Here is a 22,641-nt window from a genome sequence, read left to right as displayed (position 1 = left end):
CTAGATGCGTGATGTATACATGTAATGTCCGATGTATGTACTGCCTAAATAGGTAATGCATCATCAACCCAATACAGGCCAGTTGGCAGTAAATCAGCGCTATCCACGCATATAGCATAGCACTTCACATGGCATGTCTATATGCTATGTGATTCGCCCATTATTCGCCCACTTAGAAGAAAGTGGCGTCTTATCGAGGTGCATTTTAACAGGACAAGAATGCATCTCTCTATTCTCCCTCTCTCTCTCAAATTATCGGTTATTAATATACGAAAACAGGCAGAACGCCATCCCTGGATAATTATTAATGATATTGTTTTCGTAATTCCATACTACCACCCATACATCAAAGTATTGCTAATCATAAAAGAAAAAACTTTTGTCTCGCTCGAACGAAACTAACGCCGTAAATTTTGACACTCGACCGTCATTCATAGACATGTAAAGAAGAAAGAAAGAAAAAACATCATCCAAACCGAAGGTGACACCCAGTCAATATGCATTTCATAAAGGAAGAAGACGCCCGCAATGAATCGAAAATAGAAACCAAGAGAGAGAGAGAGAAGATCACAACATCCATTGCAATCCATTCGCTTCCTCCTCGACGGGAAAGACCTCACGCGCATACTCTTCCATGTCGCGCCAGCCTTGCCACAACGTGCGCGCCTCGTCCGTCACTCGCTGAGAGACGACTCCACCCGGTCCTTGCATCATACCGGCTCCAGCGCCTTTTCCACCTGCTGGTCCAAGACCCTTGGGAGATCCCGCGGCGGGGGTATTGAATTCCGGCTGTGGGAAATACGGCGCCTCGTATTGGCCAAAGAGTATCTCTAGTGCTTCCAATTGTTCGCGATATCCGTCGGGGATTTTGACTTTGATTTCGATTTTCGATGTGCGTCGGTACTGGACTCGTCGACCTAGGGCACGTGCAAAGGCGGCGCAGACTTGGATCGGAGAGAGGGTTTCAAAGGTGAGGGCAATTCTATACAGGTCAGATCTAAGCAATTAATCGATCAAGACAAGGAAAGGCAGACTAACCGATGACCGTTCCATTTCTTCGGACCGTCCTTGAAAATCTGAATCAAGGCTGGTCCAACGTCATGCTCCGCATCAAGCCACGGCAATGGCACATCAGGATTAAACGGAGCTGCCCACTCGAAACTGCCATCTGGCTGCAACTCCATCTGGAAAAGCGGATAAGGTAGACTGGTGAAATTATTGTTGTAGATGCCCGCATAGACAAACGTCGCCGGAATGCCGAGCTGTCGCACGTAGTTCTCCACGGTAAACTTGCACGCCCACATCGGTGGACCGGGCCAGGGACCATGCACGGAATGATCTGGCATGCTGCTGTAGATGAAATGCTGGATTGTGCCGGCGCGTTTGGCGGCGTCGGCCAGTGCGCGGCCGATTACGACTTCATCGCCGGCTTGGGAGACTGTGTTGACGAATGCGAGTTGGGTGCCCTTGAAAATTTCGTCCATGAACGTCGGGTTGTTCATCAGAGTGCCTCGGATGAGGGTGACGTTAGGTAAACTGGCGAGCTCTTCGGCGATCACGCCTTTGAGGGTATGGGTGTGAGCGCGAACGCCATACCCTAAGGCGGATGCCACTCGAATGAGCGAGGCGGCTTGACGCCCGGTGGCGTTCACCACCGCGATGGTTTTGTGCACCTGTTGGGTCATTCGTGTGTCGAATGTATTATGAGGGGATAAAAAAAGACGAGGAGGAGGGGGGAAAAGAGGAGAGGAGAAATTTGGGGGAGGGTCGGTGCACGTGATGATATATGTAATAGTAATTGGAGGTGTGAAAATGGAAGATAGTCGACCACAGAAATTTATTTTGTGCGTAAACCAGTCGATCCAGACAAGCAGGATGAGTACGAGTTGGTAGAAGTTCTGCCAGTCAGGATGACGACGCTGTACCAAACAATCGCTGCGGATGGCTCACAATACAGACAGTTGTAGATTGATTGCGGTATGTGATTGTGGAGAGACAGTAGAGATGTTAGTTAGGATGAGAGAGAGAGAGAGATGGAAGTTCTCAGGAGAGTCGGACAGTTAAAGTCGAGTCGAGTCGAGCGAGTCAGAAGTCTGGGAAGTTCAGATGATAGATATACCCAAATCCTTTAAAGCCCCGAGCAAAGAGAGTCGCGACAGACAAAGCGGATGGTGCAATCTGGCGAGCGAGGATCAAATAGAATAAGCGCACAGCAAGACGAACGACTTAAGTAGGGGCCTACATCAAAGACCTCTGCCGTACCAACCGAGTGGAGCAGCAAATGGTAGGGATTTAGGTAATAATATGTTGAGCGCTGGCAGATGCTAGATGTTCTGGGCCGGCGATGATGCACTGAAAATGGGTCGCGGTGTTGAAGTCGTATATTCTTCGTTTTTTGGTCTCTCTTTTTCTGGTCTCTTGCTTACTTCTTTTTGGCCTTACTTCTCTTTCTTATAGTATCCCCTGGAATAATAATTCTTCAAATCCTATGGTCCTTATTTCTTTCATCCACTGTGGAGATGAAATTTTTCTCTGGTACCGGCGGAGCGCCTCCACCACCGGAATAGAATAGGGTTAGTTTTAGTTCAATGTGAGTAACAGAATCGCAATGAAGAAAAAGAAACGAGAAAAATCGACGACAAAAAGGTCAGAAGATTCTCAGAATTTTCAGACGGGAATTGAGTGCGTATTCAGCTGGATAAATCGATTCTGTCCAATGGAAGGAGCAGCTGTCAAATGTGCTGCTCGAAGAGTGAGGATAGAGGGCCCAGTTGAGATGCGCTAAGCATTGCGACGTCCGGGGAACCTCAACCTTGCGAGCCAGGCTCAGGAGGGGCGAATAATACCTTGACATGACACTTGTGTTAATTGGCTTAATACGTGACGATGCTGGGACCAGACGACCCTCCGTCGCAGGCAGGTTCTGGACGCATAAGGCACACATACCTAACCAGCTGGCAATCCTTTCTACTCTGGCAGTCTCGAAGAACAGGAAAGACTTTCCCGATTTGGCGCAACACCTTCACAATACGATGCAAAGTCACGTCGTGTAAAGCGTGCCAATGAATGGTTGTCAGTTGGGAGCAGACACAACCGCGACGAAAAGGCTGGCGTCCATTGAATGTTTTTCTTTACGTAACCAGGAACATGAGAGTGGATTCAATGGTCCTCCGTTTGGTATAGTATTGAGAGTATAGTATAGGTAGTACGTAGTAGGAGGAGAGGAGTGGTACCTCTGTATTGAGGGTAAACAAGTGTAAGTACCTGGCGGACAAATTTTTTTTAAAAAAAAAGGTGTACCGCTAAAGCCTAAGAGTCTATATATCAATCTCACGTCGTACGTACTAGATAAGTTCACCGCTGATAAGACCGCGCACATCCATTGAAATTAAATCGCTATCGGACAGGGCCCAGATAACAGCGTCGAAGATAGACAACAGACGAGGAACAAATATATCTGTATTCATGTAGCTGACATGTATCTGACACGGCAAGAAAATGATCCGGCTGTACTGTATGTACATGACATGTATACTACAGAGTACACTACTCGTAAGTTAGTAGTAGGCAGATAGTAGTCCATAGTGTACAGAATCCACCGCCCAGCTAGGCACTGTCCTACAGCGTAGTACCCCATGGGCTCGACGTGCTAATGAAAATCAATCAAACAAGCACGTTAACCTTCCAGGCCCACCACCAGCCGAGAATCCGATGGAGCAGGAAAAAGAAAATTTTTTTCTCTTGAATCCACTTGACAAGCTAGTTCGGCCACAGAAGACGGTGTCGATAGCAGATACGAAGATCGCGAAATCGCGGGGTAACCAACGTTGGAGTTTTCTGTAGAGATAACGGCATCGCTGGCTGGGAGGAGGAGCGGCTGGGCTACTCGCTCGTAGGATGTACGTAGAGCACATGCGACTCGGTGGTACGGAGGCCAAAGAGCTACGTACCTTGCTCCTGACTCGAGTATCGCCATGGCATCTGATCTACAAGATAAGAGCTCATATCTTGAAGGGATGGCGTCACAGGTACCGCATGCATTTTGCTTCGATATCCATACAGACTATTAATAGCGTGGAACAACTATACTACAGAGCAGTTCTGTCCGCACATACATACTACATACTCATACGACTCGCGATATGCCAGACTCTGTGCTCTGTTGATCGCATTCAATGCTCAGACGAAAGTCGTGTACAACAAAGAGTCCGATGCCGGTGGACATTGCAGGCTTATCAGTAAATATGACGTGAAACCCACAATCTATTACCTAAAAAGGGGCTAGCCGTATTACTATGAAGTAACATATACTCCCGTGCTCCACAACGAGTAATTTTTGGCTTTGCGGGCTTCTGGTTGGTGGACGGGCCTGTCTCCGCGGAAATGCGAGATACGCTGTCACACCGTCCAGGGCTTAGGGTTAGCTAACCGGGAAGGGTATAGTTAAACTATATCGCTAACCAAGTAGTTAGTAAGTTGGTTAACTAGGTAGTTAATTAACTAACTAGTTAGTTAACTACCTCACCTCGCCTCACCTCACCTCACGAGTACAGTAACGTAACTAAATAAATCCATGTAGTACCTACTACCTACTACCATCACAGCTACTCCGGACACACAGGAGTACATCCTCATAGTACGTACTCTACTACTGCCCGACACTGACGCTCTGGACTGAGTCTTCGTCACCCACGTGTCTGTTTCAACACCTCAAACTTCAGACTGTCCCATTGCTCGAGTTTAAACTTGGAAAATGTCTGTTTCAGGTCGAGAATCACTGCATTAGCTTTGTAAGAACGACCGGTCCCAAACCTACACCAAACTCTACGGAACAACTCGTGATCGGCTCTCGGCTAATAATTCATCTTATATCTGCGGCGCGATGGATCATGTCATGCATACTCTGTGCTATGTAGAGTAAGTTAGCACGTATAGTAGTTACCTTTAGCCTGTTCAACTCGTGACCGCGCTCAGATCCAACCTTGATATACGGGTACGCACTACGCAGGATGTAGGAAAAGGGGAGTACGTATCACATGATACGCTCAAGTGGAACGCGAACTTACCCCAAGTGGAAACTCCATCAGAAAATGATATCTCGAGCGAGAGCCTCGAAGGATCAGAGGGCGGACACTCCTGTATACTGTATACGGTAGTACCCAATTCTCTTTCCTCCTCCCGTCCCCATCTTTTGGGTATTTGTAAGGAAGGATAGATACTGGGGGAGTCCGGGACTCCAAATTAGCCGTCCCATGTACTTAGGTCAAATCAACGGTCATCCAACCGGGATAATCGTCACTGCCCAGATCCGTCGGTCGACGACCTTGACCCTCAAGCCGTTTCTTTGGGTGGGAATATCTTGGCTTCCAAGGTTCTTCTTCAGGGGTGAATCCAGGATGGATTGCAAGACTTTGTCATCGACCGGGATGCAGAATTCGAAATTGGTGTGAGGAAGCAGGACAAGTCTTCAATGTTGCCTGAGTTGATAAGAAATGTCCAACTAGGTAAATACGGATGTTTTGATGTTGGGTGCAGTTACCTGGAAGACGGGTGCTTTAGTACATTGTTGCCTACAATGCCTAGAACAATATACGTATTAATCAATATCAAAATCGGAATCAACATTGAATCATGCCATTGAATAAGACGAATCGCTACTCGGAAATTTATGTCAAATTAGCAGAATTATCGCAAGACTTGTTGGGTCTTGCCTTGATATATATTTGCAAATCAGCTGGAGGGAGAATCCACGGCGATCCATGGATGGAAGAGCCTTCAATGCTACCTAATTCTACATACTGTGTACCCTAGCCCATACAGCAGTCAAGCTTTACTAATATGTACACGAAGCTGTAAAGGATAAAGGCGTCTATATAATTTATCAGCGTCCTAACATCTATCAAACTGGTGCTGACCCTGCGATGGTCTGCGCATTTCCATATCCGGGATTACTATTGATGGGCTCATTGCCATCACCACGATTACTACTCTCAAGCTCGTCTCGTTCCTTCAGACTCCTCGCACCAACTCCGGCCAAGGCCCATATTCCTGGCCTTCGACGCGCCTGCATCTCTGCAACCGCTCTTTCGTCGGCATGGAGATGGGCGCCGGATTTGCGGAGGAGTATAACGTGGTCCGTCAAACCGGCATTGGCTGCCAGGAACAACGGTGTTCGCCCTGCGCTGTTACGGAGATGGACAGATGCGCCTTGAAGGAGGAAGTAGCGTAGAATTTCGAGGGATGGCGAAATGGCGGCGACGTGCTAGATGTTTGTCAGAAACGCAAATAAGGAAGAAGCAAGAGGGGAGTAAGAGAACGCACCACAGGAGTGTTCCCTGCATAATCGCTGTCATTAACCACCAAGTCATTCGCGCCTTTTAGCAAATCTTTGACTTTGTCAAGATCGCCTTTTGCTATAGCATATCCCAATGCTGTAAGTGTCGTCGTTCGCTCCGATAGACCTCCCTCGGGATGTCGAAAGACAGTCTGAGAGTGCGAAGTGAGTTCTCCACGCAGAGAATTGGCCATATCTTTGGCAATAGATTCTGGAGTCGAGTCTGGCATTGCCAACAGGTATGCGAGTTTTGTCAATGCCGCTTCAGTCGTCATGTCTTGTCCTGCTACAACACCAGCCCTAAAAAGCGTCATTCCGGGCGCATATACAGGACTCACATGACCAGTGAGGCCTGACAAGTCAGTATCTACTTACTCATAACAGAGCGGAAGACGGGGACGTACATTGAGTGATGTTGATGATAACAATCCCCCGCTGAATTGCACTCGCCAACACCTTGGTCATGGCATTGTCCTGGCCACCAGGTGCATTTCCCGCTCCAAACGTCTCCAAAACAAGCCCACGCAGCCCTTTCAACTGCAAAACAGCATCTACCATCTCTGGTTTAATACCAGGGAATATCCTCAGACACGCAACGTTACTCGTATCAAGATTCGTCTGAATACTGAAATTTTGGATGCTGGTCGGCCGACGCACCAGATCCCAATTAACATGCGTCTTCATCGAGGTCGTGACAGCCAGCGGCGGCGCATTGGGTGAAGCAAACGCCGCAAATTCGCTCGCCGCGACTTTGGTGGTTCGATTACCGCGGAACAGTTTGTAGTTGAAATAAAGACATACTTCCGGGATCATGAAGTGGCCTGCGACAACTAGACTTCCGAGAAGATTGTCCGAGGCGTCGTTTTGCAGTTCTAGCATGGGTGCTTGTGATCCTGTGAGGATGACAGGTTTGCCGAGATTTTGGAGCATGAAGCTGAGTGCTGAGCATGTATAAGCTAGGCTATCCGTTCCATGCTAGGCAATGTCAGCATCAACAACACGTTAAAACAATTTAAGGGAGACGTACCAAAACGACAAAAGCATCAAACAACGTATAATTATTGTAAATCGTCTGCGCAATCTCTGTCCAGCCCTTGGAATCAATCGAACTACTATCGAGTAACTCCTCAAACTCAAAAACAGTATACCGTACTTGACGCTCATACAAACTGGGCGGAGTCCTCAAACTCGCATGTTTCTTTTTTTCGCCTGAGGAGTTCACAACAACGTCCATACTGACGGATGGCCGTGAGCCGTCGTTGAATATAGGTATTTTGGCGAGACATGTTTGCTGAAAATCGCGCGCTGGGATGAAGCCGGAGGGTGAGCGTTGCATACAGATTGTGCCGCCGGTCATGATGATGAGGACGTGAGACTCGGGGATGGAGCTAGAGATTTGGTGGGTGTCCATTTCTGAGGTCTGAGTGATTGAAGCCTTTTTTTTTTTTTTTTTTTTTTTTTTTTCAATAAAATATCGGCCTAATTTGATAGACAGTTGGTTTGCATATAGTGCAGCTATAGGCACATCGTCCGAATATGATTATCGTTGATCCACGCGAGGTTAGTTAATTCGCCATTCATAAGACACGTATAGGACGTCAATTATAGTAGAAATACATTGCTAGATATGCGATCGATTGAAAATCCGTTTGTCGTATAAAAAGAGATTCTCTTGAATAATAATTTCAGCGGCGGAGTCAATCAATGCATGTGATTGGTGCAACTTGCGCAGCCAATGGGGCTGTCTGTTGACATTAAGAAGAAGTAGCAAACGATAGTTCAATGACTGAATTCAGTGAACGGCCTCATCCGAATCCATCCCAGCCAAAGCTTCATCACCCATCATGGCGACATCGACTGATCGTTGCTCTGCCAATGTGTGACAGGAGGAGTGTAAGAGTAAGGGAAATTCCCGTACTTTCGTCGAGCTGAAGAAAGGAACGGTCTCGGTATAGTGGGGCATGCCGTCATTCAATCAGCGTCGGCACCTTCCTGCCTTAGCTTTGGCTTATTTTTTATTTTTCATCCCCGACACTACACTATTTTTTTCTTTTTCCTCTCCGACATCCCTCATCTACTGTCATTGACTTATCTACCTCGCTTATTTCTCATTGGGGTATAAACCATTTCTTGGAAAATTTCCATAAAGTAATACAAAATGTCTGGAGACGAAGCTCCCTCGCTCTTTGAGCGCATCACCCTCCCTTCCATTCCCAAGGAAGTTGGTCGCAAAATCTCCCAGCTCGAGCAGGAATTTGTGCGTGCTGAGATTGAGCAGTGTGCGTTGCCCTTCTTCGATTTCGCTCTCGATATCTAAAACACCAAGCTAATTTTTAAACAGTGCGTAAACAAATCCCAGTCTTGCGCCCCCTCTACGCCAGACGAAATGCCTTGGTTGCCTCCAAAGAGCTGCAGGAAGCCGATTTCTGGCCCCGCGTCTTCGCCAACGCACCCCAGGAAATCGACGAGTACATCCTTGCCACTGACGCCGCCGTTATTGGCCAATGCCTCAAGAACTTGACCGTTGAGCGTTGTGACGTCGACGAGAACGGCAACGGCGGTGACCCTCGTAGCGTGCGTTTCACCTTTGACTTTGCCACGGGTGAGGAGAACCCTTACTTCACCGACGCCCAGCTCGTCAAGGAATTCCACTACCGCACCAAGGTCACCAAGACCCCCAAGGGCAAGCGCCACGTCTGGGAGGGATACGTTTCCACTCCCGTGCGCATCAACTGGAAGAAAGACCAGGATTTGACCAAGGGCTTGTTGGATGCTGCGTGCGACTTGTACGAGGCCGAACAAAAGAAGGGTGCTGGTGTTGACCGTACCACTTTGCCCGAGTTTGAGAAGCTCGTCACCAAGCTTGGAGAGGCCGAGGCTGACGCTCTTGTCGGCGATGATGACGAGGAAGCCGATGATGAGAATGTTCCCAGCGGCGTGAGCTTTTTCAATTGGTTTGGATACCGCGGAAACTCCGTCACTGCCGAGGAGTCTGCCAAGGCCGACAAGGAGGAGGCTGAGCGCTGGCAAAAGATTGAGAATGGCGAGAAGGTTGATGATGATGAGGACGATGAAGATGATGATGATGACGACGAGGATGATGATGACATTGATGAAGACGAGGAGAGCCTTTCCACTGTTGAGATTTTCCCTGCTGCTGATGATATCGCCGTCACTTTGGCAGAGGAGGTTTGGCCCAATGCTCTCAAATACTATGGTATGTTCCTTCCCCCGACTTTTCATCAGCCCTTGCTAATAAGTTTTCCCTAGTCCAATCATACGAGGTTGCCGATGACTTTGACGACGAGATGGACATTGAAGAATTTGACGACGACGAAGATGACGAGGAGGAGGAGGATGAGGAGGACGGTGAAGACCGTCCAGCCAAGAAGGTCAAGACCTAGATCGCTCGCCGTCTAGACAGATCGATTTGATCTTTGAAAAGTTGTTTTTATAATTTGGCCATTTTCTTTTGTAATTTATCACAGCACAAGTAATAGGATGAACAGGAGGACGAGGATGACAAGAAGTATTCCGATACAACATGTCGAATACGTATCTATTATACCACTTGATTAGTTTTGCTCAATTTGAATGAATTTTACACCTTCCCCAGAAAAGTTTAGACTCACCCTCGTTCTTCCTCACAATAGTCTTAATCCTCTTCATCCCACTCGCCAACTTCCCTCCAACCGTATCCGCCAGACCCTCCACGTCATCCAGCAAAACGGCCTGATCTTCTAGCTCTCGCCCCATCGTATCCGCCTGTTGTCGCAGATTGCCCACCGTCCTGAACACACCATCCAACTGCTGGTCCTGAGCTGCCATCAACTCAACCTGCCGCTGCTGCTCGAAGTTTGCATAATAGTCATCATCGCCTTCCCCACCATCAAGTTTATCATCTATATCCGGCGACAAAGCGTCAAACTCGGACGGGTTCGGAAGCGCATTCTTTCCTTTTGTCGTAGTGCTAGCTACCGGTTGTCTCCCAATCTCAGCGGCCATATCATCAACCTCGCGTCCCAGATCCTGCACAAACTCCCTCCTGCGCTCCACCTCATCGAGTTCAAGGCCATAGCGGTAAGGGTCAAGTTCAACTGCGCGAACGGATTGTCGTAAATCTGCTAGATCGGCGCGTAAATCCTCGAGCGTTGTTTCGAGTTCTGTGCGGGATTGGATAAGTTCGGGGTTGGAGGGGGAGGTTGTTAGGGAGCGGATGCGGAGGAAGGAGGAGTAGAGAGGTCGGATTGTTTGGAGGGTGTTGAGGACTTCTCTGTTGGCATGGTATTAGTATTGTTGTGTCTCTTAGGTGGTGGTAGATTGGAGCTTTGAGAGCTTACGATTGGACTTGGAGGAAGGGATCTTCCGACATGGTGGCGTTGAACAAAGATATATATATATATATAGAAACAAAAAAGAACAGAAATAATTGATAGGTGTGGCTTTAGTCGTTAGAGTCGAGTATTATCAAGTGATTGACTGGAGTGTGGTTGATGTGAGGGTGTTGATGACATCTGTACCTGAGGTAGTTTCTGTCCTCCGGAGCTGTCTACGTATCCCCCGGATCGGACCGCTAAGCCAACCACAGCTGCCGCTACCTCTACCTACAACACACCAAGCTATGTACATCTACGATATTCAAGTCGATTACTGTCAAGAGAGTGTCATTACTAACCAGCTTGTCTATAAATGCTAACAAATCTATACTCAATCAATCAACCATCACGTAGTAAGTGTAAAGACTCCGGTTCAATGCTTCATAGCAATCAATCAATCATCGCAGAAAGTGGTATCATCCGAATAGCAAAATTATAAGTCAAGAAGAAACTAAAAAAGACCAGAAGATTATCCTTCAAATAACTCGCCTTCTCCACGCATCTGGCGAACCCACTCCTTGCCAAGGTCAAGCGCATGTAGTCCAAAAAAGTCGTTGAGGATGCTCTGTGTGCTTGAACTTCTCAGCCATGCTTCGCACTGTCGGCAGTCGACAGTTTCGTCGCCATTGCGCGCATCCCAGTATTCTTTCAGCGCCTCCGAATAGTCGCATACGGGCAACACGCCGTCTTTTTCTTTTCGAGCACGATCTTCGATGCTACAACAGTCTCGATCGGGGAGCTCGAGGAATATCTCCTCAAGGGAATGCGCGCTTTGTCGGAGGAGAAACCAGTTTGTAACGTCGACATCCTCGCTTCCAATACTGCTGATACTCGCGTCATCATCTGGACAATGAGCGAAGATGATGGTTTCCAAAAACTGTCGCAACATTTGTAGTGCAATGTGGAAATCGACCCGTCGTTCGAGATCAAGCATTTGGCGGAATTGCCATCTCAACTTTCCGATTTGGCGTTGCTGCATCATCCGTAATAATACCACATAGATATGGGACATGTGTCGAGGGAACCACCAGTTGCGAGAAAGTCCCGTTGTCTCAAATCGTACATACGGCAGCCAGTTCAACAATAAGACTCGATATATGCTGCATGCAACTCTATGCGGTCGCAACTTAATGCTCTCCATGTCTCGAGCAATATCCGACATGTGAAACATGACATACAACCCCCTTTCCACGCGTTGTCGAAACATCTCTGCCTCTGCATCCATTTCGCCGGCACCACCTTTGATCGCCCACCAGGCGCCCCAGCCCGATCGAGCAACCCGTGAAGCCAACATCAGGGCCGTCTGCCGACGAAACACCCATTTCTGCAGATTGACAAAACTGAGCGGAGCTTTATGGCCAGTACTGGGGTCCATTGTCAAAATTTTGTCCAAGGGCGGATTGAAATCGTGGAGTCGCAAATATGATGTACATAGAAACGCCTCGTGTGATTTGATGGTTTCGTAGGTAGCCTTGTTCAGGAGACACAGCACTGGGATGGTTGATGCATCGCCCATGCTCAGGATCAGGAACAGCACATCCGGCACGCCGCCGAAGATAACGGGTCTCTCGCTCGACATATCTGGTCGATAATCATTTCTTTCTGTTTTTGTCTTTTTGTTGATACTAGATTGACGTTCTCCTCTTCCTCCTCCTCCTTCTCGAACTGGCGGTGATAGATTCATGTGATGATTTGCTGGATGACGGCGCGGTCAACATCTTGTGGGGTCCGTGTGGCTGGCTCGGAGCCTCAGAAACCCGGGGCCATCAAGGATTGATCAACGAAGCATATAACAATAAAGTTCTCGGGTTATGCGTGTGGAGTGTTGTGTAGTTATAAGTATTTAAGTAGTATTAAGAGAAGAGGACAATAGAATAAATACAGAGGACACGAGAAACAGGCTGAATCAAAGCGATTTAAGACAGAGCACCCAAGTGGGCCGTGCGGCTTCTAGAAGGAGGGAAAGTGGGACAATCTCTCCCCCTTCACACATTCAGACTCCCTTGCTGTGTTCGCTCGCAGTAGAAGCAACTCCAACACAGCCGACTAGTGAAACACTCGAAGCCAGCCTCAGTCGACGACTCACCAGCAGTGCCAGCCTGCCAGGGATAAGCATTCGGTCACCCGCGACTTATGCCGCCAAGCCCTCGCCCGTCACACCTTTTTGGTGCTCGTCAACGTTTCATCAGCCAGCTCACCAAATCATCGCTCTACGCCCAATCCTCGCCAAGCTGACAGGGTCTATCGAACACCATCATAGGGCAGCGATGGGCCCTGTCGCTTGGGGTGCACTGCACTGTGCCACTGTTCCACGAAGTGTGACCTACGGAGAACAAACTCGCAAATACAAGCTCACGGAGCTCGGAAAGAGTGGAGATGACTTTGGAACTTGGGGGCCAAGAATCGCCGCTTTCTTGATTTCCCCTATCATCTACGCTGATGGCTTCGTGATGAGTGTTCGCTAAAATCGCGTCGCTAGTAGTCTACTACCGTGCCTGCAATAAAGTGAAGCCCAATAATCCCGACATACTGACCGAATCGGAGGGAATTGATTACGATGCTCTCTCAGGACGGAGCATGATTCGCCATTCAGTATCCCCTAACAATCGGACGTCCGTTTCCTCCGTCGTACGATAACATTTGCCGCGCATGTCTTTGAATCCATGTCGCGAGCTGTATAGATCATGTCGATGATATTACCTATCGTTGCTCCCTTGAGAATACGAAAGCCAGTCGGAAGTACAATACCAAATGTCTACTCCCGTTGACACTATGTTGACATGGCTCGTGGCTTAGTTTTTCCATAGTACATATGTACAACGGATAATTTCTATTCTATCATGATACCGATGGTGTGGATTCGTTGTAGGTGCACCGTCAGCAAACTAATCATTAGTGCCGCAGGATTGCTGATTAACCATGATTACTGAAATTGAGTTGCATTGACGATATTACGCTGGTTTGGCATTGACGAGAGACTCAGTAATTAGACCGAGCCAGTAACTAGTAAGTACTCTTCGGAAGCATGTGATGGCCTGGCTTGCGCTTATCAGTGGCCTAGGTATACTATGAGTACGCTCTATGATGGGAGCCGTTGCTAACCGCTACAACATATAGCTAAATTTCAACTCTCCTATTAGTTATCAAAAATCAATGATTTTAGTGATTGCATAAACAAAATTCAAACATAATGTTGTCGTGACTTGACTAACTTAAGTTATTCGTACAAGTATGGAGCCAGACTCCCCTGAGCCTGAGAGCGAGATAGCCGATAACGATAAGCGATAAGTATTGATAAATTTTAACCTCAAAATTTATGTCCCACCACCGGGCAACAACCACCATGGACAGCGTGCTATACAATGGCTAACACAGGCATACTCCATATTTGTGAATATTAGAACTTAACATTGAAATCTACGAAATATCAATTCGAGTCATCCCAGATTGCACGTACACAATGGGCCCCTCCCTCCCCCTCCCCCTCCACGAAGAGTGGAAAGATGTCGACTCTTACATCGAAGCACTCCTCTCTTTTGCGACATCCACTCCTCTTTTCCTGAACCTGTGCGGCGGTGTCCATATCCTCGACTTCCTAACCAGCGAACCTGACATGTACTCGACGTTATTCCCCGAGGACTGGCGCAACTTTTTCCACGAACACGATCTGTACGACATTCTAGATTTGGTCCTAACCGACGATCTGACCCCGTTTCGATTGCCTACTGGCGCCGGCTGGAAGACACAAGAAGAAGGAGACAAATGGAAGAATGGGCCACTACCACCACATTCATTGCTGAACTACATCCACGATATTCGTCGACTCAGTCTCCGTCGAGATTTCACCTCCAAAGTCCCCAAAAACACCAGCGCCATCCCCCAACGTCTCGCCATTGGCATGAAAGACAAAAAATTACACGAAGTCGAGCACTTCTCCAAATATGTCGACTCATTCACCGCATCCGTCTCGGAAATACGCAACGAACCAATTACGCATATTGCAGATTTCGGATCGGGACAAAACTATTTGGGAAGAACGTTGGCGCATTCGTATAATCGACACATTATCGCTATTGAGCGCAAGCATGCATATATTAAAGGTGCGCAGGGGTTTGACATTTCTGCAAAAATGGCAAAGAAGAAGGAAATTAGGATGTATGATAAGAAGGCAGAATTGCGGAAAGGTAATACAGGCAATGGTGCGGTTGCGACTGAGGCGATATGTGCGACATGTCCTCCGGGAGAAGCACAACAGGAAGAAGACGGTAGCGCTGCCCTCAGTGTCTTCAAAGACCTCGATATCAGCGCAGAGGATCTACCAACTCCTGCGCCCAACTCTTCTCACAAAGCCGAAGAAGAAGAAGAAGAAGGCTTAGAGCCGCGAGGCACAATGGACTATATCGAACATAACATCAAAGACGGCTACCTCGAACCCATCATCCGGCACGTCGTCAACCCCGACACCGAATCTTCGACAAAGAACGACGCTCGCGTCCTCGTAGTGTCACTCCATTCCTGCGGCAATCTGCTCCACCACGGCATCCGCTCTCTCATCTTGAACCCCTCCGTCGTCGCAATCGCCATGATAGGATGCTGCTACAACCTCCTCACCGAACGCCTAGGGCCACCAACTTATAAACTCCCCGTCCTTCGCCACATGCATCAACGTCTCAGCGTCGGCGCAACAGCGAAAGACCCTCACGGCTTCCCTATGTCAAATCTCTTTGAGCACTACTCTTACAGCGGCGGGGAGGGCATAAAATTTAACATTACCGCGCGAATGATGGCTTGCCAGGCTCCCTATAATTGGTCCAGGGAGGAAACCAGAGCATTTTTTACAAGACATTATTATCGTGCTTTGTTGCAAAAGATCTTCGTTGATCATGGCGTTGCGCCCAAGCCGGAACTCGCCACGATTGATGTCTTGACAAGGGATCATCCCCCGGAAGAAAAGGAGAATAGCTGGGAAACAAACCCCCCTCTCATCATTGGTACATTACGCAAAACGGCATACAAAACTTTCATCACATACGCGCAAACAGCCATGAACAAACTCGCCAAAGAACCCGCTCATCGCACAAAACTTGCTCCTTTACTGGACAATGAAGAAGCCACAATCGCAGAATTAGAGAACTATGTTACGAGATACGAGCACGCGCAGAAGAATCTGAGTATTGTCTGGATTATGATGTCATTTAGTGCTTCGCTGGTGGAGGCTATGATTGTGATTGATCGGTGGCAGTATCTAAGAGAGCATATGGCTTCGGGCGTTGTGAAGGAGTGTTGGGTGGAGCCGGTGTTTGATTATGCGGAGAGTCCGAGGAATTTGGCTGTTATTGGGATCAAAAACTAGGGTATATAGTCGGTATAGTGTATATATAGATTGATCTAAGATACCCATGTACTTCCAAGGTTGTGCATAGCTATTGGAGCATTCGGCACAATATCCTCACGGGGCAGGCATATGTTCTAGCCGCCCTATTTTCATACAGAGATCTGCAATGAAGGGCCTTCGAGATGTCCAACGCTCCTCAGTCCTGACGTGAAGGACTTCCCGACAGTCGATTATCGGCGTTCTATCTTCTAGTCACAACATTAGCTCAGGTCAAGTCCCGTATGAGTGAAATATCATATTGAGAGGAAGTCCTATTTCAGCATTTGCGTTGAAATACGTGTTTAACATCAATCACAACTTGTGTGTCTGAGTGAGCTGGGTAACGATGTTGTCATCATGTAAGGACGAGATAGCCTCGTATGAAATGGGAAGTGGTTGGGACAGTGGGATTACCTACAGCTAAATTCGCGTAGTGTGGTTCAAGTTATCTGTACTCGTAGCACTCTTTTGGGGGTTTGCCATAGATTATAGCAACAAGGTGACGTGGTTTATCGAGGTCGGCCGACTGTTCAACCAGCCTTCCGAAGTCGTTCGACTAGCTTTTGTCTCAGGAACGGGCTCAGTCCAAGTCTAATCTTGTCAGCCTGTGTACATCAGTAATATGATTCAGCTACTCACATTCCATCCCGAGTAATGATTCGATAGGTGCCTATCCGGGGTTAGTTCGAATGGTCACGCACTGGCTCAGTTTAAGTACTGACCACTTGATTGGTAGTTTCCATTGTTTCCGACGAAGTTTCCATTGCTGTCAACTTCAACACTGCCGAAGATATCCTCGGGCCTAAAGAGTTCGTTAACTTCAAATACACGTGTTTTTTCTTGTTTGAGCACTCACCATGCAATCCGGCCATACTCTGGCGGCCGACGACCGTCCGAAACATGAATCCAGCCACCCCGTCCCCCAGATCCAGCACCACCTTGTCCACTAGCACCACCAGCAGAATCACCACCAGTATTCAATCCCTGTCCATAACCAGATCTCTTCCTCTGATTGTGCTGGGGCGCGAAGAAGAAACCACCCGAACCCAAGTTGGCACCTGCTGTGGAAACCATCACTTGAGCCTGGGATTGGACTTCCGGATCTTCGACGGCATGCTCAGCGACAACTTCATTTAGGATCTTGAGAAAGTTTGAGTTCTGTGTGAAGGAGTCTGGAGTAGGTGGAAGCTTTGATGTGGTACCAATGGCTAGGTCCTTGTTTGGGGGTTCCGAGGACAGCAAGGACAGAATATGGTTCCCTGGTCTGGCATCATCGGGGAAAGTGTATATATGGGGATGGCCTTCTAGTGTAGACACCGAGCGTAATTGAGTCAATTCACGAATTCTATATATGAATGGACGCGAAGACCGCGTCAATAATGTAGCCATGTTGTGGATGAAGTTGTGAGCAAAGACGAAACGAAAAAGTGTGCCAGGACTGGAGCTCCGGACGAAATATAACGGAAAGTGGAGAAAGGAGCTACCGATGCCTAGATGCAAACAAAGCAAACATGGATGGTCTCAAGGTTCAAAGTAGATACTCCGCATTGTCGAGTGGAGTTCTTTCGTTCTGTCTTAACAAACTGAAGATCCAAACTACATACGTTCGTTATTTCTTCAAATTTCTTTCGTTAGTCTGAAGCAGCAATCAGCACAGCTACAGTCCAATCTGGCCCAGCAGTATCTAATGCGCCTCTTTTAGTTCTCCAGCCATAGCTCTTGCGACGCTGGAATTCATGCAGTAACCTGTCAAGCTTACAGTGACCACGAAAATGGCCACTCCTTCGAGGCCGAACCCAGGCGCGACGCCCACTCATTTGACCTCCTCCCCTCACCCTTCGGCCGTACCCATAAGCCGCAGCCTATCTCACAAGTCGCCTTCCATCAGGACCCCTTCAGCCTCAGGCACAATCCATGGTCATCATCTCGGCACGTCCTCGCATCAAGGTGCTACGCCCCTCACGGCGGCCGCAGGATTGGATGACCCGGTTTCGCTCAGCTCGCCCTCCGCTCTACTAGCTCTTAGTGGTTTCACAGGCATGAGCCCGGCGTTGAATGTTCAGGATGGGCTGGTCGGCTCTGGCATGAACGACAGCGACATCCGCGCTCTTACTCTGGGCCTAGGAGGCTCACGCAACCACGAGGAAGAGCGGCGTAAGCGAATTGAAGAAGTTGTACAGTTACTACGTGGTAGAGTTGCTGGCCGAGGGGTGAGCAGAGAAGCCGTGGAGAGATTGGGCAGGTTGGAAGGGTTCGAGTCTATATGGCAAGAAGATAGTTTGAGCATCGCTGGAAACTCTGTTGACCTCGAAATCGAGTTCTATCCTGGAGAAGACAACGTCAAGGAGGTCAGTCTGAGTTACGCTTCTCTGGAAGGTGAGAGCGAGAGCGAAAGACGAGATGAAGCTACAAATGTTCTCAAAGGCGATCTCATACAGACACCGGAGGAACGCGAGAAGAGGGCCTGGAAGCCACTGAAAGGATTTCAGAGTAATCTCGAAAGACTCGCGAAGCTCGATCAGTTGAGCCAGGAAATCAATTGTTTTGAGGCGGTGGAGAGTTTATTTGACAGTCTACGGAAAGTATGGGAGGCCGAAAATCAGGGCGGGACATATCAAAATGTCTACGACCACCTCTGTCGAGGGGCTATTGGCAGACCGAGCTTACACAAAAGAGGTCGCGTCGGAATGGGACTCGAGTACTGGGTTGAGGGCCACCGAATTCTACATGCAAAGCAGACGAAGAAGTCAGAGGACAGAATGGCCATCGATACTGATGAAGACAACGCAAACACACAAGACAAGCTACAAAGTGTCACGATCGAATGTGAAGAGGGCTTTCCGTCACTACGAATCTCGAAAGAGTGGGTCGGGTCGGAAGTACTGTCAACAGTCGAATCCAATGATACATCAAATTCCTCCGAAACGGTGGTGAATTGGATGGAGCCACCACCTACGCTGCAGCCACCTGTCAATGAGCTTGACACTGGTATGGTTGGCTCAGGGACGGTTAATCGACGCTTCGTGGCGAAACTGGACCCCCATATTCATGTTCCTCTTTTGATAGCGAATGACATATATCGACACCTTGGGTTGGCAATCCCCCAAGAATACCGAACGACAACGTACGACGACCTATTAGTCCCTGGTTGGACAATTGGGAGTATGGGTAGCAACGATTCGATGACTTCAGAGTCATTGGAGATGACCGAGAAACGACGGAGGACGGCCGTATTGTCGTTCGATGAAAAGAATGAGCCTGTGCAGAAAATTCATAGTTATTCTTTTCAAGCATTTGAAGCTGCGCCGGGAATGACTATCCGTGAATTGCCGTTCTCTCATCCGCGGCAATTAGCTGATATTTTTCCAGTGAGTTTGGCCTATGTTGTGGAGTGAGAAAGATGCTAATAATATAGATATTTCGACAATATAGCTTGTTGGTAACATTGATGCAGAAAGTCTTCCCGCATAAAGAGACCGTGGGCCGTTCGGTTCACGAATCAAAAGGATCATCAAAGACTTCGGACACATTGTCAATGTCTGGCAACTCAACGTCAGCAACCGATCAAGTCAGCATGCTAAGCAACGGAGATGCAAATGAAGATCTTTTAAACAGCCTTTTGAGAGATAGTACGGATGGTACCAGCACGATATCGCTCCATAATGATTCTCAGACCGGCGACGAAAGCGACATCCGAGTCGACATCACGCTAAGAACGCAAGTCGGACAGGCACCATTGATCATATTGTCGATCACTTTACCAGAAACAAAACAAAAGGCATCCGTCAGTTTCGAAATCAGACTAAACGGGCGCGTGAATGTTGTTCAAGTATCTGGGTTGGCGGGGCTGGAAACGCAAAATGACCAGTCAATGGCAAAGATCTACAAGAGGCTGAATCGCGTCTTGGAGATCTCCGAGGATTTAAGTATCTTGGTGGAATATGTGGTGAGCCAATTACGAGGGATGTCATAATCTACAAGCATTAGCCACGTATGGGCTAGACCTGCATATCAGATGAACTATAATCGACCCCGAGAGTTCCGCATTCTTTCTTCACATTCTTCTCGAATGAATAATCCCACCAATCCCTATCATTGGCCGATATGATACCTAGGTACAAACTAGGCACGTCGAAAAAGCTTCTCGGTGACGTGATTGAGCGCTCTTATCAGGATCCGGGGTAGCTCGCTATCTTATCAGGTCACCACGGAGTACGGAGTGCATGGTACCTAGCTATTTCCCTGAAAGATAGTCGACGTGCATGTAGTTAATGCTTCCGTCCGGGGGGCTTATGTGATGGCAGCGATCGTCAGGGGCAGTGTGTATCTGGGTAATTACAGTATGCCATCGGTATTGCATGTCTACATCTACATTACCAAGCACATACTACGATAACTAGCGGATATATGGAGTTTGAGCATCTCCTCGGTATTATCCATCATCCGTTTTCAGAGTAAGCTTACAACGAGTGCCGTATGGGCTGTTCTATCCAACACTATCACACCGTTGCTTCGACATGTCAATGTGATACCACGTCGATCCTGTTAACAGTCAATTGGCATATCAATGTCCAGTACACAAGAGTAAACCTCGAAGATTAAATAGCCAATATGATCATCATATAAAACATACAAACTCTAAAAAAAAATAGACTCAGAACATAGTGCGAACAGCCAAGAAACAGCATCGGACCGACTCAGTCAACTCGATGTGTCATTAAGTCCTCCCAGCCAATTAGAGCCATCCGATAAGAGATGCATAGCGCTAAGCAGGGCTTGCTTTAACTTTAGCCGCGGGTTGGCCGTGTTGCCGGCGCCGGGCGATCGGTACGTAATTGTCAATACATTGCCGTACAGTACCGGTAACTGAATTACGACTTGCCACATGTGTTTATCTTTTCTGAATATAGTATCGTTAGCCAGAGTTTCCTAGGAGATGGATGGATGGGATGGACTACGGAGGACTCCGTAGCGCCTTCCCCGCCTTTGATATCCTTGTAGCACATATCAAACCGAGAACTACGTAGATTGATCAAGGTACGTAGTTGAAAAAACTAGCTAATTCTGTGCGCGCGGTGAGTCGACACCACCACGCTTACAGCGCGTACGGAATATTTCTGGCTGTGCCTGCTCTACGAAGTATTTCTTCGCTGATCGTACAACTGCGACAGAGGTGTGCACAACCTCGAGTCTATTACTCAGTGGCTTCTTCACTGGCTGGAATGGCTGACTCGACTCGAGGTTCTGTCCAACCCGCGCTTCATAGGAGGCGAGTCGTAGGGTCGTCGTACATGGTTCCGATATAGATCGCCGTATCGGGTTTGGGCGCATTCTGATCTAAGGAGGCGACCAATCATTTGCCGTGTAACTGCATTTCGCATGCCGACGCGTCAGACGTTGTATTGCTGTAACCGACCGATTCCTTGACATGGCCATTTGACTGTTTCATTCACTGTTGGCGAGGCATTTTTCTTTTTCTGAATATCCGCCGCAGAGCTTGAAACTGAGAGATATAATCTCGCGTGACTGACTGACTGGAAAAGATCAACATGGCCTAAAGGCGCGGCATCCGCTGGTTTTTATGTTCTCCGGATAAAGTATCTCGAAAAATATGGGCTCGTATTATATATCCGTGCTGAAAGATTGGCCGGTTTCGGGGGATGTGTGGGTAGAGTCCCTCAAACCCTAATTTTACGTTGGACTGAGGTCCGCCACTCACATCTCAGATTCGATGAACAGTTTACTGTTTACAGTATTGGTTTCTGCAAGTGACGGCTCGGAATTTAGGTGGTACGTAGTATGCACAGGATGCACCGGATGCACGTATGTATGTATATGCATGGTGCGTGTTTCCCTGAAGTTTGATTGTAGAGAAAGTAAATGTATCATCGATTCATAGTAGGTTCTAGGTACCGGTTATTGGCCGTACGGGGAGAACCGTGACTCGTCCGGAAGACGATACAATACGAATTAATCCCGGATCGTTGAAGTTGATAGCGTTATCGGCCGCCTGATTGTCTGGGTAGATTACGGCTCGTAACGGCTATGTAAGTACCACACTATCGAGTCATTTGCAATACTTATCAATTCGGATGTGCTTTGTGAATCGTAGACTCTGATTCTGCTTTCTTTTCTTTTTCTGAGATGCATATTACATGAATCAATTATTGTCTCCTCCACGCTCTCGCCAGACCATGCCGGGGTCTTATCCGGTGTAGAAGCTAAGCTAGAAGATGGGGTAGATATCCAGCATGCATGTGGGCTGTATGTATTGTTACAGGGTATCAATACCCAGTTGCCCGACCCAAAGAGTGGAATCAAACGGTTGCTGCGCCTTTTTTTTTAATTTTTATCTGTATCCTTACCGTCACAGGAAGGGACCCAGCTAATGATTTTGCTCCGTAATGTAATCAGCGTAATTAATATTTGCCCCCCACTGAAAGATTCTGCTGTTCCTTCCCTTTCCCCTCCATCCCAACCAATTCCTTCCCTAATTGAGTCAACCCAGACAATAAAAAGCCTCCATCGCCTCGCTTCCACTTCTCTTGCCTCTTCTC

The 22,641-nt window shown here is 47.9% G+C and overlaps 8 protein-coding genes across 8 annotated transcripts; 3 read left to right on the top strand and 5 right to left on the bottom strand.

Annotated features, from left to right (window-relative positions):
• Positions 1 to 567: 567 nt before the first annotated feature.
• On the bottom strand, positions 568 to 1,685 carry EYB26_004121 (uncharacterized protein; the record flags this gene model as incomplete). Its single annotated transcript, XM_054263415.1, has 2 exons — positions 568 to 982; positions 1,039 to 1,685. The coding sequence occupies 2 exons, from the start codon at positions 1,683 to 1,685 to the stop codon at positions 568 to 570; spliced, it is 1,062 nt and encodes a 353-aa protein (XP_054119390.1).
• A 4,214-nt stretch (positions 1,686 to 5,899) lies between these two features.
• On the bottom strand, positions 5,900 to 7,745 carry EYB26_004120 (uncharacterized protein; the record flags this gene model as incomplete). The annotated part of the gene is made up of 4 exons (XM_054263414.1): positions 5,900 to 6,262; positions 6,322 to 6,686; positions 6,739 to 7,309; positions 7,362 to 7,745. The coding sequence occupies 4 exons, from the start codon at positions 7,743 to 7,745 to the stop codon at positions 5,900 to 5,902; spliced, it is 1,683 nt and encodes a 560-aa protein (XP_054119389.1).
• Positions 7,746 to 8,492: 747 nt separating this feature from the next.
• Positions 8,493 to 9,738, top strand: EYB26_004119 (uncharacterized protein; the record flags this gene model as incomplete). Its single annotated transcript, XM_054263413.1, has 3 exons — positions 8,493 to 8,613; positions 8,676 to 9,551; positions 9,605 to 9,738. The coding sequence occupies 3 exons, from the start codon at positions 8,493 to 8,495 to the stop codon at positions 9,736 to 9,738; spliced, it is 1,131 nt and encodes a 376-aa protein (XP_054119388.1).
• A 78-nt stretch (positions 9,739 to 9,816) lies between these two features.
• EYB26_004118 (uncharacterized protein) lies at positions 9,817 to 10,706 on the bottom strand (the record flags this gene model as incomplete). Its single annotated transcript, XM_054263412.1, has 3 exons — positions 9,817 to 9,893; positions 9,967 to 10,607; positions 10,675 to 10,706. The coding sequence occupies 3 exons, from the start codon at positions 10,704 to 10,706 to the stop codon at positions 9,817 to 9,819; spliced, it is 750 nt and encodes a 249-aa protein (XP_054119387.1).
• Positions 10,707 to 11,179: 473 nt separating this feature from the next.
• EYB26_004117 (uncharacterized protein) lies at positions 11,180 to 12,289 on the bottom strand (the record flags this gene model as incomplete). Its single annotated transcript, XM_054263411.1, has 1 exon — positions 11,180 to 12,289. One exon carries the CDS (start codon positions 12,287 to 12,289, stop codon positions 11,180 to 11,182), a length of 1,110 nt encoding a protein of 369 aa, XP_054119386.1.
• A 1,881-nt stretch (positions 12,290 to 14,170) lies between these two features.
• On the top strand, positions 14,171 to 16,063 carry EYB26_004116 (uncharacterized protein; the record flags this gene model as incomplete). The annotated part of the gene is made up of 1 exon (XM_054263410.1): positions 14,171 to 16,063. One exon carries the CDS (start codon positions 14,171 to 14,173, stop codon positions 16,061 to 16,063), a length of 1,893 nt encoding a protein of 630 aa, XP_054119385.1.
• A 551-nt stretch (positions 16,064 to 16,614) lies between these two features.
• Positions 16,615 to 17,473, bottom strand: EYB26_004115 (uncharacterized protein; the record flags this gene model as incomplete). The annotated part of the gene is made up of 4 exons (XM_054263409.1): positions 16,615 to 16,675; positions 16,724 to 16,754; positions 16,807 to 16,886; positions 16,941 to 17,473. 4 exons carry the CDS (start codon positions 17,471 to 17,473, stop codon positions 16,615 to 16,617), a joined length of 705 nt encoding a protein of 234 aa, XP_054119384.1.
• A 383-nt stretch (positions 17,474 to 17,856) lies between these two features.
• Positions 17,857 to 20,057, top strand: EYB26_004114 (uncharacterized protein; the record flags this gene model as incomplete). Its single annotated transcript, XM_054263408.1, has 2 exons — positions 17,857 to 19,452; positions 19,500 to 20,057. The coding sequence occupies 2 exons, from the start codon at positions 17,857 to 17,859 to the stop codon at positions 20,055 to 20,057; spliced, it is 2,154 nt and encodes a 717-aa protein (XP_054119383.1).
• Between the last annotated feature and the right edge of the window lie 2,584 nt (positions 20,058 to 22,641).

This window comes from Talaromyces marneffei, chromosome 3 (assembly GCF_009556855.1).
Source record: "Talaromyces marneffei chromosome 3, complete sequence".
Taxonomy (NCBI): domain Eukaryota; kingdom Fungi; phylum Ascomycota; class Eurotiomycetes; order Eurotiales; family Trichocomaceae; genus Talaromyces; species Talaromyces marneffei.
This window is presented reverse-complemented; position numbering and strand designations above follow the sequence as displayed.